Source organism: Trichosurus vulpecula, chromosome 4 (genome assembly GCF_011100635.1).
Source record: "Trichosurus vulpecula isolate mTriVul1 chromosome 4, mTriVul1.pri, whole genome shotgun sequence".
Taxonomy (NCBI): domain Eukaryota; kingdom Metazoa; phylum Chordata; class Mammalia; order Diprotodontia; family Phalangeridae; genus Trichosurus; species Trichosurus vulpecula.
Window position 1 is genome coordinate 119,780,894 of NC_050576.1, and position 13,916 is coordinate 119,794,809.

The following is a 13,916-nucleotide window of genomic DNA, read 5'->3' on the forward strand; positions in this document are numbered from 1 at the left end:
CTATACCCCAATTCATTCCAAAGGCAAATGAAAAGACCATCAGTTCCATGCACACACACACACACACACACACTTACTCACATGCAATAGTCAGCTTTAAAATGTATAGGATTTATATCACAAGATATATAGCTATAGAGGTCAAAACTGAGGAAATATTTAAATTATGTAATATCCAGCTATTTGCTCTTCTGTGATATGACCTCTTTACAACATTATATTGATAATTTGTATATTAGCATAGAAGATCATTTCATATCTTAAAATTCCATCTATCAATAAAGTGACCAATAGCCTTTCTAGAATGCAAAAAAAAAAATGAATTACTCAAAGCCTGACTTTTTATGGGGCTGGTAGGACATGAGGTATATTTCTACCAATTTTTATTTAAATAGATGCTATTTAAATTTTTTTCCTGTCACGAATTCAACATGTCTCAAACACAAGGCATCAGTGGACTTGTAAGGAAAAAGCATAATTAAATTATAGATGCTCATGGGAAAGAGCAATCACTCTAATTGTTATGGAGTGATCTTTGGGAGTAAACCACTCACCTGCTCAAGGTGAATGACGTCTCCCAGTACACAAGAGAGCCTTTTAGGAAATCACTTCTTCCAGGTCAATAAATGGCACTTGAATCCCACAGAAAAACTAATTTATAGCATATGTTGCTTATAATTGAAAATGGGGTTGAAATCAGGTGGGATCCCATACAATCTCAGACATAGTACTTCCTTTTTCTGGTCAGCATAAGGAAAAATATATACATATATATATATATGTATATGTATGTAATATATACATACATGTAGCATAGACATATATACATATAGTCAGTATAATATTCGCACATATACATATGTGTTTGTATATGTAAATACTTACACACACATAAAGGGGAGAAGTAGGCAGTGTATTAAAAGAGAGCCTAACACATTGCTTTGCACACAGTAGTAACTCAGCAGACATTGCTCAATTAAATTGGACAATTCTGCCCTGAGATTTTTCTTTGCCTCTTTTTGTTTCTCCATTCTTGTTTTACTACACATCATTCTTTCTCTCCTGTAAATCATACTTCAAGACTTAATTCTACCAAACAACTTCCCTTAATTAATCCCATGAAGTTCACTCAGCCTTACCACATATATTCTTGTGATTGTTGTACTGATAGGTTTATTTATCTTATCTTCCTTATTAGATTAGTAGCTTTGTGAGAGCAAAGACAAGGTCTAATCTTAAATGTCATGTTAAAAATTCTATGTATAGCAACGTAAGCACTAATTGGCATCTTGAAAATCTCAGAGTAAACTAGGAAAAAGCAAATAATCTTTTTTTATGTTTCTTATCTCTTTATGATAAACTTAAAGGTTTTTATGAAAGACTACCAAGAGATGCTACGGTAGACAAAGATTGATACTGCCTCTAGAAATCAGAGGAGATGAGATTTCATCAACAGGATTTAAATATTTAGACATGCAAATAATGAACAAAATGGATCATGATGGTAAACTTAACAAACCAGTGTCACAAAGCCATGCCCCAAAACGTCATCTAGCTTTGATATCTATATATCTTATCTTTTCTTATTGGTTGCCTCCAAGAAGGTACAAATAATTTCCGAATACTTTCAATTACTCTAGTGGACTTTCCCTCTGAAACTTGGTTCTTGTATTAAAGATCCATCCACAATGACTGCCTAGCATCTGGCTAAGCACTTCCTATAGCTGGATTCCTCCATCTTATAAATTCTAACCACCAGTCTTTAGCAGACATCACAGTAAAGGATGAAATACAGTTCTTCATTATGTCAAGGAAATAACCAATTAGCCATCAGACAATTCAATAAGCTTTGTGTAAATCTAGTGAAGAGATGATGTCTTAAATAAGTTTGATGAATTAATGTTTAATTCCTTTCTTGTAGATCACCCAGGGCTTCTGAACGGTCAGTATAAATGTGACGGGGCTAGTGACATGTGGCACGATGGAACAACATTTGAGGACACTTAACAAGGAAGATCAAAGTTTCAGCAACAGGGAACAAATGGAATGGATTTTCTAGGATCCATCCTCAAGATGATCTTTTCTCTCCATATAACGCCAACACCCCCAACCTCTGAGTTGAGTTCATGCGGGCAAAACTCTTCAACTCAAATCTCCTAATTGCTTCCAATTTGCCTGTTTTGCTTTTGGCAATTAGCAAACTGAAATGTTATCATGAAGGAGTTCATCTCATTTATAAGACCAGGTTTTCCCTCCACTAAAATATGCAGGCACTCTGTTCTTTATTACCAGCAGGAGATAAATGGCTGGTTTTCGTTGCTGAAGAATATATAATGGTTAAAAAGTCACTTTTTTCCTCCAGCTCTACATAAATCACAGAACTAGTCAATATTTAATAATGCTTGCCTTGGTCTGGAGTCCCTTGATCACCCCTGTCATGTGTAATAGCTCCCTCTCCGATATCTTTGACATAAAAGCCCAGCTTTACTGCAATACTAACATGTAGAGGGTCATTACGGATCGACATTTACCTTAATCTGTGACTGCCAACCATGAACCGATAAATTCCAGCAGATTCCACTGGGAGAAATCAGTAAACTTCTCAGTGGAAAGAACTGAAGGAAAATTCTGCCGAGAACAGAATACATTTTCTACAAGGGCTGCTCTGCAAATGGGTTCTGACTTTTGAAAGTTCTCTTGCTGCGCGGCTTTGCAACATTTAATACCATTTTGATGGTTTGAAAGACGGGATGACAACCGAGGATGACATGACTTAGAAGGCAAGCAGAATTTCTCTCTGCAAAAACAATGCAAGATTAAACACAAGGGGGAATATGGCTTTTGCATTATTCACCCCGCCGCCTTGGCGGAAATGGCTGGGCTGTCATGGGTCCAGCCTAAATGTTGCTCCTTTTTTAAAAATCGATCATCACTCCTTCACCTCATAATCTTACAAGTACTTCACAGCAGAATACATCAAAGCCCTGATTGCATAAAAAAGAGGGGCACACCAGTCTTTGAGAGAGATCAACTAAGACTTCCCAACATACATTCAACTCTTTCCGGACATATGCTTACTAAATCAGTAGACAAACAAGTGCATTCTCTTAGAATTTTGAAAACTCTCCCTATCTGCTTCTCCTTGGTCCCTTTTAAAATGGAAAGGAACCAAGTGTTGATGTTTTGTGGTGTTTTCTTTTTTTTCCCTCCTTTATATTACAAAGAAATACAGGTAATTCAATGGAACTTTTCCTATTGAGCTTACTTTTTTTATACTAATAATATGTGATAATCCTTAACATCCCATATCCTCCCATAAAAGGCATGCATTAAAACTGTATCTCAATTCAAAATGTGATTAGAAAAGAAAAAAAAATACCAAAACACAAGTAAATTTTTAATTGTAAACAAATAGTTTATGATGTTTCCTTCAGTAAAAATTCTCTAATACACACCTAACCTAGTGAATTAAAGAGTTTTTTTTTGTCATGCTATTAGAAAGCAATGGCCTTTTTAAAAAATGTATTTCAAATAGATCTAATGGAGAAGTCAGCTACTGCATCAACTTACAGCAGAAGTACCCACAAAGAAATCACACCCAACCCCTCCCTCGAAAAAAATTAACATAGATAACACAAAGTTTGCCCTTCATCTGTTCCATGTTTCTTCTTTTAAAATTCCTTTCTTGTGGATCACCCAGGGCTTCTGAACGAACGGTCAGTATAAATGCGACAGGGATAGTGACACATGGAAGGATGGAACAACATTTGAGTACCCTTAACAAGGAAGAGCAAAATTTTGTTAAGCAGAAAGAAATATAACATTTCCACTAGGATACCTGCATGTGGTTTTTTGGGGGGAGGGGGGTAGGGGATCTCATCTTATTCCTTGGATAAGAAAATTCTTTGGATATTGAACTCACTTATTTGCAAAGGAATAAAATCAACTGAAATCTGTGAAAATAGGAGACTTCAAACGAAAATCAGTTACATTTACGACTTTTAAAAATTTTGAACAAATTACCTTGTTCCATGTAGAAAAGCCCTGTAAAAAAGACTCCATAGGTCAAGCGTCCATTAGGAGATACTGGTGCTTCCCACATCAGTTTGACTTCCCGGGGCCCCTCTCTGATGACAAACACTTTCACTTCTCCTTCAGGGGGCGCCTCACTTGTCCTATTTTCTACCTGTGAATATAAAGTTGACTTTTTATTTGTGAATGAAAGAAGCACATCTATTCCTCTGAATGTATTTCTTCCGAGAATCCCTTGTTGTGAAATAAACTCTTTTGACAGGAGCATCTTGTCTGAGTGCTATATACTGCCATCAGAATCAAAACAAACACCATGCTTGCTGTCTCTTGCTACTGTGCTTGAAGTTGAAGTGCCTGCCTGAGTGCAGTATCCCTCATAGGATCATATGCTGAAGCACAGATTGTGAGAAAGGGTGCAATGAGGTAGACCTTACATCCATAATTACACACTGTGTTTATATATGCCATGGCAATAGAATAGTTCCTACCCTTTGCTTCATAATCACAGAATGTCAGATCTGGAAGGGACCTCAGATATCATCTACACCAAACTCCTTATTTAACAAATAGGGAAACTGAGGCCTTAAAAACAAAAGTGACTTGCCCAGAGTCACATAGTATGCAGCAGCAGGGACAGGATATGAAATCAGATTTGTCTGACTCTTAAGCCAACTCACTTTCCACTGCAGTAGGCTACATAACTCAATATGCCATGATTTGTTTATAAAGTGGTATGAATGGAATGACAGCTACCTTGGGCTTTCTGCTGATTCTACCAGTCTATCAAAAAAGCTGTCCCAATCAACTTGACTGAATCAGAGCAGTTCACAGAACGCTTTTACTTCTCTGCATGCAGGGATTGTCCCAATCACTTGGACGTTCAGTCAACAAATAAAGACTCCTAAACTGTACCTTGGTGATTCCTTCCCTATTACATACATACATACATATATATGTATGTATGTATGTATTTGAAAAACATGGCTTTTAAAAGAAAATTATGAAAACTCACTTTGCTATATGTGCTTTTCACTACAGAAGGAAGAAAAAGGATTATGCTTCCCCCAAAAGGGCTTTGAAATAAAAGTTGATTCGATTCCACAGTGCCCTGAAATTAATAGCAAAATATAGGCCAAAAGTAGCAAATATTTAAAATAGTCAAATTTCAAGGCAAAAGGAAGGCAGACAAGGAAACAAAATGATGGCGAAGAGATTCACAATTTACTGTTTGTCTCAGTCATAGATTTACAGGATCATAGGCTTAGAGCTAGAATAGATGTCTAAAGTTATCAAGCTCAGCTCCAATTTTTTAATAGATGGGGAAACTGAGGCACAGAGTAGACAAGTGATTTGCTTATATTTATATAGCTAGTATCTAGATTCAAATCTTCCTGACTCTGACTTCAATATGCTATCTCCTACAATACACAGCCTCTAACTTATGAGTTAATTAACTAAAACAAATTCATAAGCATCATTTATAATTGCATGACCTTTGAAGACTTATTGACTACACTGATAAATATGAGCTCATATAGAGAGAAAAGGATCATGCCCTCACAAAATATGTGATCCCATCTGAAGGTAAGCAAACAAAACTTCCCTTCATTATGGCCTATATACTTATTCAGTCATGGATCTCTACATACATAGACACATATATATTTTCTTTCAAGCTGAAATTATTTATGCTTCTTAAGGGTGTCAGAAATTAGGGCAGCAGCTATATGTGCAAACACCATACCTGATTGAAAAACTGTCAAGTCATTGCTTCATTATTTTTAGATATCTTCACAAACAAATTGGTTTAAATTCATGGTTACTGTTATTTATTAGACATAAATTGTTCCAAAAATAATTAGACCAAAAATGAAACTGAGGATTAAGGTAATTATGACAAAACCAGCTCTCCCCAAATATGTTTGCCTCAATCGTTTGGTTATTTCAGGCAAAATTATCTTTAAGCTGCAATTATTGGGCTAATAACCCCAATTTTCACTTTATTTGCATGTGGAGAAGAAGCCAGCACTTTGCATTGTAATTTTACAATTATATTTGTTAATAGTTTGCCAGGAAATAAAAATAGGAATTGCAATATAATGAGACTGACTTTTCTCAATAAGAAAATTACATTTATGATTATTTGAATTCTCAATATTACTTAAGCTAAGTATACATTAGACACACATTTCCCAAATACACTGGATTTCTATGACCATAAAGTTTTGCTTTCTTTTATCTCAGTTCCTTATTTTTCATTTACATGGAACTCTAATGGGTATTAAAGCTAAACAGAAACCTTTATATACTGATAGGCTTTTGTTGGGTAAAACTCCTTTTGAATGAAGAAAGGGTATTTTAAAAGCTTGGAGCAAACAAAAGGGCATTAAATTAAATCTTTTTTGCACTCTGGAGAGGTTCACCTTTAACACACTTTTATCTTGTGCCTTGTGTAGTTGTTAGCTTCCTGTTATGGAAAACTAATTGTTGACTTACTGTCATACAGGACCATTGAACAAACAGACACAGATGCAGACACACACACACGCACACACACACACACACACACACGCACACACCGTGCCACCATAAATTCCTCGTGTACATTTAAACTTCAGTAACTTGGGTTATAAGTAAGAAAAAATGTCATTTAAAGAGTGTATATTTATAGAAGCTGCTAGGTGTCACATGTGTAGTGGACAGCATACTGGGCCTGGCGTCAGGAAAACTGAGTTCAAATTGGCTCTCAGACATATTTTAGCTGTGTGATCCTGGACAAATCACTTCCACTCTTCCTGCTTCAGTCTCTTCAAGTGTAAAATGAGGATAATAATAGCACCTATGGCTGTTACCAAATTTTTCTTTGATTTCTTTGTTTTTATTTAGTGCTGATAAAGCACTTAGAACAGGACCTGGTACAAAGTAGGAACTTAATAAATGATTGTTTCTTTCCACTAAATCAACTTAAGTACTAAGCAACTATATGACGCCATTGTACCCAACGCGTTCAGCTTTCAGTCTGTGTGACAAAGCAAAAATGGCTACTATATATGAGTGGTGCAAGCTTTGTTTTCTAGCTAGCGGACTAAAGTCCAAGCAGGTTGTAAGAAGAAAATTTGCTTATACGTGAGTATTAATAGAAAGAATACGAGCAACAATACATAACGGGAACTGTGATTTTCTGCCCCACTGCTATTGATTACTTTAGTGACCACTGAGAATTGCTTAACCTCTGAGGGTCTCAGTTTCCTCCTCTGTAAAATACTTAGATTCAATGTTCTCTAAAGTCTAAATTTTATGATCATCTGTCCACTAAAAATAGCTAGAGGGAAGTGGGCTGAATGAATGTTCTGGAATCAGCCACAGTTCTGAGGACTAACCTTTAGAGTCTGTTAATATTATTCAATATTTTCTGAATCAATATGTTAGTCAGATAAAACTGAGGATAATTTGTTTACATAGAGTAAGTAACTTTGCAGAACAACAAAGCATTCAATCATACTTCTCTGAAGTATTTAAAAGTGAAGGGAAAACACTTTCGAAAATTACTTTTTTTGTGATTTGGTGGAAAATGTTTCAACAATTAAAAAAAAACTAATGATGAGGCACAAAGTTATTTCATCAAAAAGTTTACATCCTAAAATTTCTTGTTTCTTGTTTATGTTAGTTACATTTCCATTTATTTAGAACTGACATTGTTCACAGAGAGATTAGTCTAACAAAACTTTAAACAACAAGGAAAAAATACAGTAATAAACCACAAATGGGATAAAAGCAATTCTCTTTCAAAACAAGGATGGGATCAGCTATCTTTTTTCCTTTTCTTATTTGTTTAATATAATACAGGGAAATTATTGTGTTTACTAATTTAGAACAGTTAGCAATGGTAACAATGAATGGAATAGATCTATATATGTCTATCCAATTATATTCCAGCTATTTTCCCTGTTTGGTGGTATTTTCTTTTTGTTACATCTTTTAATATTACTAACTATGTATACTGACTAAAGAGATACTACATGTGAATAGTTTTTGAAATGTATAAGTATGTTGTAGTTTATTACAACTATATAATAAGCAGTATTCAAAATATAAAATTAGAAAAATTAGCTTCTCTATTTATAAAAATACAGATATATTGTAAGAGGAGTTTCTGAGGAAAAGTAGCAATTGAAACTGAATAAAATGAAATTTCATTTAGTGATTAGTTCAAATAAGAAAATATATGTAATGGATTACACATTTTATTGAAATATATATATTTGCTTAAATTATATTCATTGAGGTATACATTAAAGAATGTACTCTCAAAGATGTATACTTCTCTTACAATAGGTTAAATTCTATTGGCCATACCCTTATAACTGTAGGACAGAAAAACCTGCCTCTAAAGATAGTTGTATTGTTGTCATCAATCAATAAAGCACATTAAATAAAAGATTAGCAACTAAAATAGCTGCTTGTGTAATATCAGTTTACTACTGGGAATGTTATCTAGCATTATTTAGGGTACTCAGAGATGCAAAATTTTCAAAGCAGGATTTTTACTGTAATAGATACAAAAATCTTTCAGAAATCAAATGAAGATGGGGACTTTAACTTCCTGGCAGTATTTAGTTGAGTTGTTCTAAATAAAGATGTGGCTGTTCAGTGCCTGTGATTAGAGATGGATCACTGGCTTGGGAAAAGGGATTGCATGCTGAGTACAAGGATGAAGAAAAGTACCAAGGAAACCAACTTATGGACTCAGCACAGAGTTGAAATTTGGTGAATCAGTGGGGAAAACAGTCTGAGAAACAAATTCTATGATTTTCTCCTTTGCAACATGTTGTAGCATCTTATCTTTTAGAGCTCACATCACTCCCAAACATTGCAGAAAGTATATTTGTAAAAATCCCATGTGTTCAGAGCATGGCTACATTGACATAACCAAAAAAAAAAGAGAGGGGGAATGATTCTACACCAAAATCGCAGTTTGTTGTTTTAATTCCTAAAAAGTTGTGGAAGTTTCTGTTGCATATAAGGGTGTGTGTATGTGTATGTGTGTGTGTGTGTGTGTGTGTGTGACAGAGAGAGAGAGAGAGAGAGAGAGAGAGAGAGAGAGAGAGAGAGAGAGAGAGAGAGAGTGTTTTCAAATACAGGAGAAAAATTGGCTAAAAGCCCTTCATGCTTTTAAGAATAAATATCCATCACAAAATAGTCTCAGCTATAAAATCTTTAATGATAATAAAGTCTACAGTTCTGCTCTATGGATAGATTATGCTTTAGCCACATGAAAGTAACTCATCTTGGAAAGAAAATATGAAGTGTGATAAAAAGAAAAGCAAAAATCAAAACCCAAAATCAGTTTTCAAGGCAATATTTATATTGTACTTTACATAATGAAGAGAGTGAATCTTCATTGTGGGCAATCTTTCTTACCTTCCCAATCCAGTGCATAACCTGATTTAACTAAGCTAGGTTGGGGAAGGGCAGCCCTGTGTCTCAGCCTGGCCACAGAATAGGATGCTGGAGGGATGGAGAAAATTATGTGATTGTCTGAGGAGTACAGTTGGTGTGAGAGCTTTGTAGAGGAGAGGCATTCTTCATTCTTCAGTCATGTTTCTCTTCTCCAGAACTCTAGTATCATCTCCATTCTTCATGCAGTCACAAAAGACCTCAACTCAGATTCTCTTCAACAATCTGGACAAAGGACCCACAGATAGTTGGCAGCATAGACCTGCCCCTCCCCCACTGAATTGGAATGGGTTACAACTGTATATGTATCTTCTAGGTAAAAATTTTTTTTATCTGCTGTCTCCCCATCAGAATGTGAGCTCCTTGAGAGCAAGGACTGTGTCTTTGCTTTCCTTTGATTCCTCAGGGTTTAGCACAATCCCTATCACACAGAGAGTGTTTAATGAATGCTTCATGACTAATGTACTGATTCAAATGATTAATAGGTTTGATTCCCTAGGGCCAATGTCCATAGCAAATATATCTGAAAAAAATCTGAAGGAGGAAAATTTAGTGGAAAAAATTAAGACCACCCCAAAGAAATATAATCTGTTAATAAATACTAAGTATGATTAGTTATGAAAGTATTGTGTTATAAAAGCAAAAGGAATTTTGCTATTCTGACAATTGCTAGTGGTTGGTAGGAAGGGATTAGCATCTAAATGTTCACATTTCTTCTTTCCAGATATCACAAACTGATATTAACATAATCCTAAATCCTGTACATATGGCATTCCCTATCAGACTAATATGGTAGCTTATTTTAATACATTAGATCAACTCTCTGGTTTTATAGATCAGTATTCCTTCTTGTTGTGGTAATTATTTTTATTATGTCCCTTGTTTATTCCCTTTATTAAGACCCTCATCTTTTTTAAGTTAATTATAATTTTTATTTATATTCTTTATATAAGGTAGGTAAGCTACATTTGTATCCTTTAAACTTGCTAACTTTTCTTTATTTCAATGTGCATGCTTTATTCCTTCCTTCACAGCAGGTGCAACCTATCTGTAGTTTTGGAACAGGAACAAATGATTAGTTTTCAAATGCTCTCTAACTCCTGAAAGACAAAGTTTATAAAATGTCACATTTTGCATTATGGGTTAGTAGTGACCGGAATGAGGCATTCCCATTTACCATGACATTCAGTGCCATTCACCAAGGCCTACATTCTTAAAAGATAAATCAAAATACTCACCAGTGGCCCTAAAGCACAACCTTTGGCTGTGCATGCCTGGACTCTGAAAGAATGCAAACTCCAAGGAGCAAATCCATGAGCATAATAGCTGAGGTATGATGAATTCTGCATTAGTACACCATCTATGTACAGTCCATAACTTGTTAAAATACCTAGGGAAGCAATAAGTTGTCATGAGCATGATTTCCATAGTTTAGAGAGCTATGTCAAGAATACAGCACATGTTGAAAAGGTTTCCAGTTGTACAGGAGCAACAAGTTATTGAATTGTAGAATGTCACAGCTAGAAGAGACATTAGAAATTATTTAGTCAAACATTCTCATTTCACAGATAAGGAATCTGATTCTAGTGATTCATGCAAGATGGCATGATGAGTTACGACTTAGAACTCTTTCTTCCCAGTCCATAACTCTTCTCTCCTTTCACCATTCTCCCTCTTTTAATTTATCTATCACCATAATTAAATGTTCAAAAATAAGTAGGTTATAAAAAATGTGTTTTTATGAAATTTCTTTTAGCTACCACTAATTTTGTACTACTCCTTTCTGCATGAGGTGAAGGTGATTCTGAGTTCTTGAAGGTTAGGATGCTGGAACCCAAACTGTGACAAGTCCAAACTAGAAAGACTTCAATTATGGGTACAGAAAAGGACAACAATAATTGACAATGATGTTGACGATGTGATTGCTGATGACGATGAGGACAAGCATTTATATTGTCTTTACTATGTGCCAGGCACTGTACTAAGCATTTTACAAATATCATCTCACTTGATCCTCACAGCAACCCTGAAAGGTAGTTATTACTATTAGGCCCATTTTATTATTGAGGAAACTGAAGCAGACAGAGGTCGAGTGACTTGTCTCACTAGTAAGTGTCTGAGGCCATATTTGAACTCAAACCTTCCTGACTCCAGGCCCATCTGTACTATGTAGCTGTTCCAAGCCTCGCTAAATTCAGAGAGACTGATCGTTAGAAGGCTGATCATTAAATGATGGATTCTTTGGACTCAAAAAACAATGTAACTATAGAAAATGTAAAATTGTCCTTGACCTTAGGTACTTCCCTTCCACTTCAACAGTGACCATGGCAGAGTTCTAGAGAAGAGGAAAGAGGGGATTAAGACTGACATTATTTTAAAATCATATATAAATACTAATTTAACTGTTGCTACTAGAAATGTTAAATCTTTTTCCAATGACCAATGAGTTGTCAAACTACTAGAATAGCTGAGCAATATTAATATGGCTTTTTTCCTTTAAATAAAAGAAATAAATGAGAAACGCCAAAATCATGTACATTATTCATAAGCCACATGAATGTATATCTGTAATATTTTTCTTAAGAGGTTCATTAGACACTCAAAATAGCAAGCTGCAAACATTACAACCAAATATCAAACCTACTCTTAAGAAATAGAAAAGACTTGCTACTGAGGTGACGGTAAATCTTTTACCAGTTGCCTGTATGTAGTCAAACCATTGACTCCTTAGAGCAAAGATTGAAATTGATACCAAGTGAGAAAAAAGAAAAAGAAAACAGCATAGTTTATCATTGTAACAGTTCCAATATTCCCTATTCCATCTAATGATACTAAAAACAAGACCCCCCAAACCACAGCTCCTTTCCTTACAACCTCCACAAAATGTTAGTCCAGCATTTCTTTGTAGCATGGAAGTGACCCTGGATCCTCAAAGGCTCATCCAGGAGAGCACTAGTCCTACAAAGATCTCTCATGAAAGAAAAGCTTTGCATACAGTTCCAGCAATTTATTACCAAGGAGTAAACAAAAACGGGGAGATCAGGGTCAGGCTGGACACTTAGTGATGAATTAGTTTGCCAAAACAACCCATGAAACAAAGAAAAATATTTAATAGCCCTTAAGCTTGCATGGCCTTTTTTTTTTAATCTTGGGAAATATGGTGTTAGAGTGGTAGAAAGTGGTACAGAAGAGGTTAAAATTCACAACTTTCAAACTTTCTATGGATTTTAACATGTTAGTACTGAAAATATGAGTTCTTGGTCTAATGAACTACTGTAGAAAGTGGAGCATGTTAATCTTGACATTCAAACTGTAAAAGAAACCAGAAGATAGAAGGTTATTGCTAAATAGAAGGATAATTATAGTTTCTCCTTAGAGATGTAAATAAATGAATTAGAGGAGTTGGTTTTGCATCTAAAAGCAAAAGGAAATAAAAAAAATAAAAAAATAATTTTGTGAAACCCTTGGCCATTCAAATAGCTGTGTTCATAATAAGCATTTGCAAATATTCTACAATGAAAACAATTTACCCTGTGGACTCACATCTGCAGCAAGATGATACAGATGATAAAAAGGCAGATGAATTTTATTAAAACTTCCAGGATCCTCCAAATTATATCAAAATATGACAAGAATGACTAACATTTCATGAAGTTTAATATTTACGATACAAAAATATGTCATCTCATTTGAGTTTCACAAGTATTTTGTAAAGAAAATATTACAGGTATTATAGATAGGAGATTGAGTGTCAAGAGTTAAGTGACTTGACCAAGGTAAAATAATTGGTAAATGTCAAAGGTAGAATTAAATTCCAGGTCTCTCCTGATTACGTATCTGGCATTCTTTCTACTACTGTAACACGCTGTCTTTAACTGTTGCTACTAGAAATGTCAGTGACTTCAAGACAAAGGTCAGCAGAGAGGAGGTTAAGTGACCTTATGTAAGTCACATAGGTAGTGTTGTATTCTAATGCAAATTAAATGACTGGTTACTGACATGAGTAATTTCCAAATAGATTATATATACTCAGCTTATTGACTTCTTTTGGTAAAGATTAAAACCAAAAGAAAATTAGAAGAATAAAAATGAAAAGAAATGACGGATAATTGAAGAGACTCCAACCTGAATTATTAAACAAACTAATGAAGTCAAATGGGAAAGATAAAAGAACATGTATCACACAGGTTTTCACTATTTCACTATTTTCATAATCAATTGTCACTAGAAAAAGGTCAAAATCAGAAACTACCTAGCCAACAAATACTCAATTTCCTGCCAAAATAAGAGATGGAATCCAAGGGTCACACTGGTTTAGAATAAACTTACTAATAAAATCTTGTGAAGGAGGAAATTGAAAGATTATGACCAGTATCATGTCATAAAAGTCAGATGGAGCAGAAGAAAAGCAAAGGTTACAGAATGCT

General features: G+C 34.8%; 1 protein-coding gene across 1 annotated transcript in view; it reads right to left on the reverse strand.

Annotated features, from left to right (window-relative positions):
- The window catches only part of USH2A (usherin), a 991,863-nt gene that overhangs the window by 436,694 nt on the left and 541,253 nt on the right, over positions 1–13,916 (reverse strand). The window contains exons 35-36 of the mRNA XM_036755334.1: positions 10,728–10,879; positions 4,024–4,186 (exon numbers count right to left, since the gene is read on the reverse strand). Coding sequence (XP_036611229.1) covers positions 4,024–4,186; positions 10,728–10,879 — 315 coding nt within the window. The remainder of the gene's footprint in view (positions 1–4,023; positions 4,187–10,727; positions 10,880–13,916) is intronic.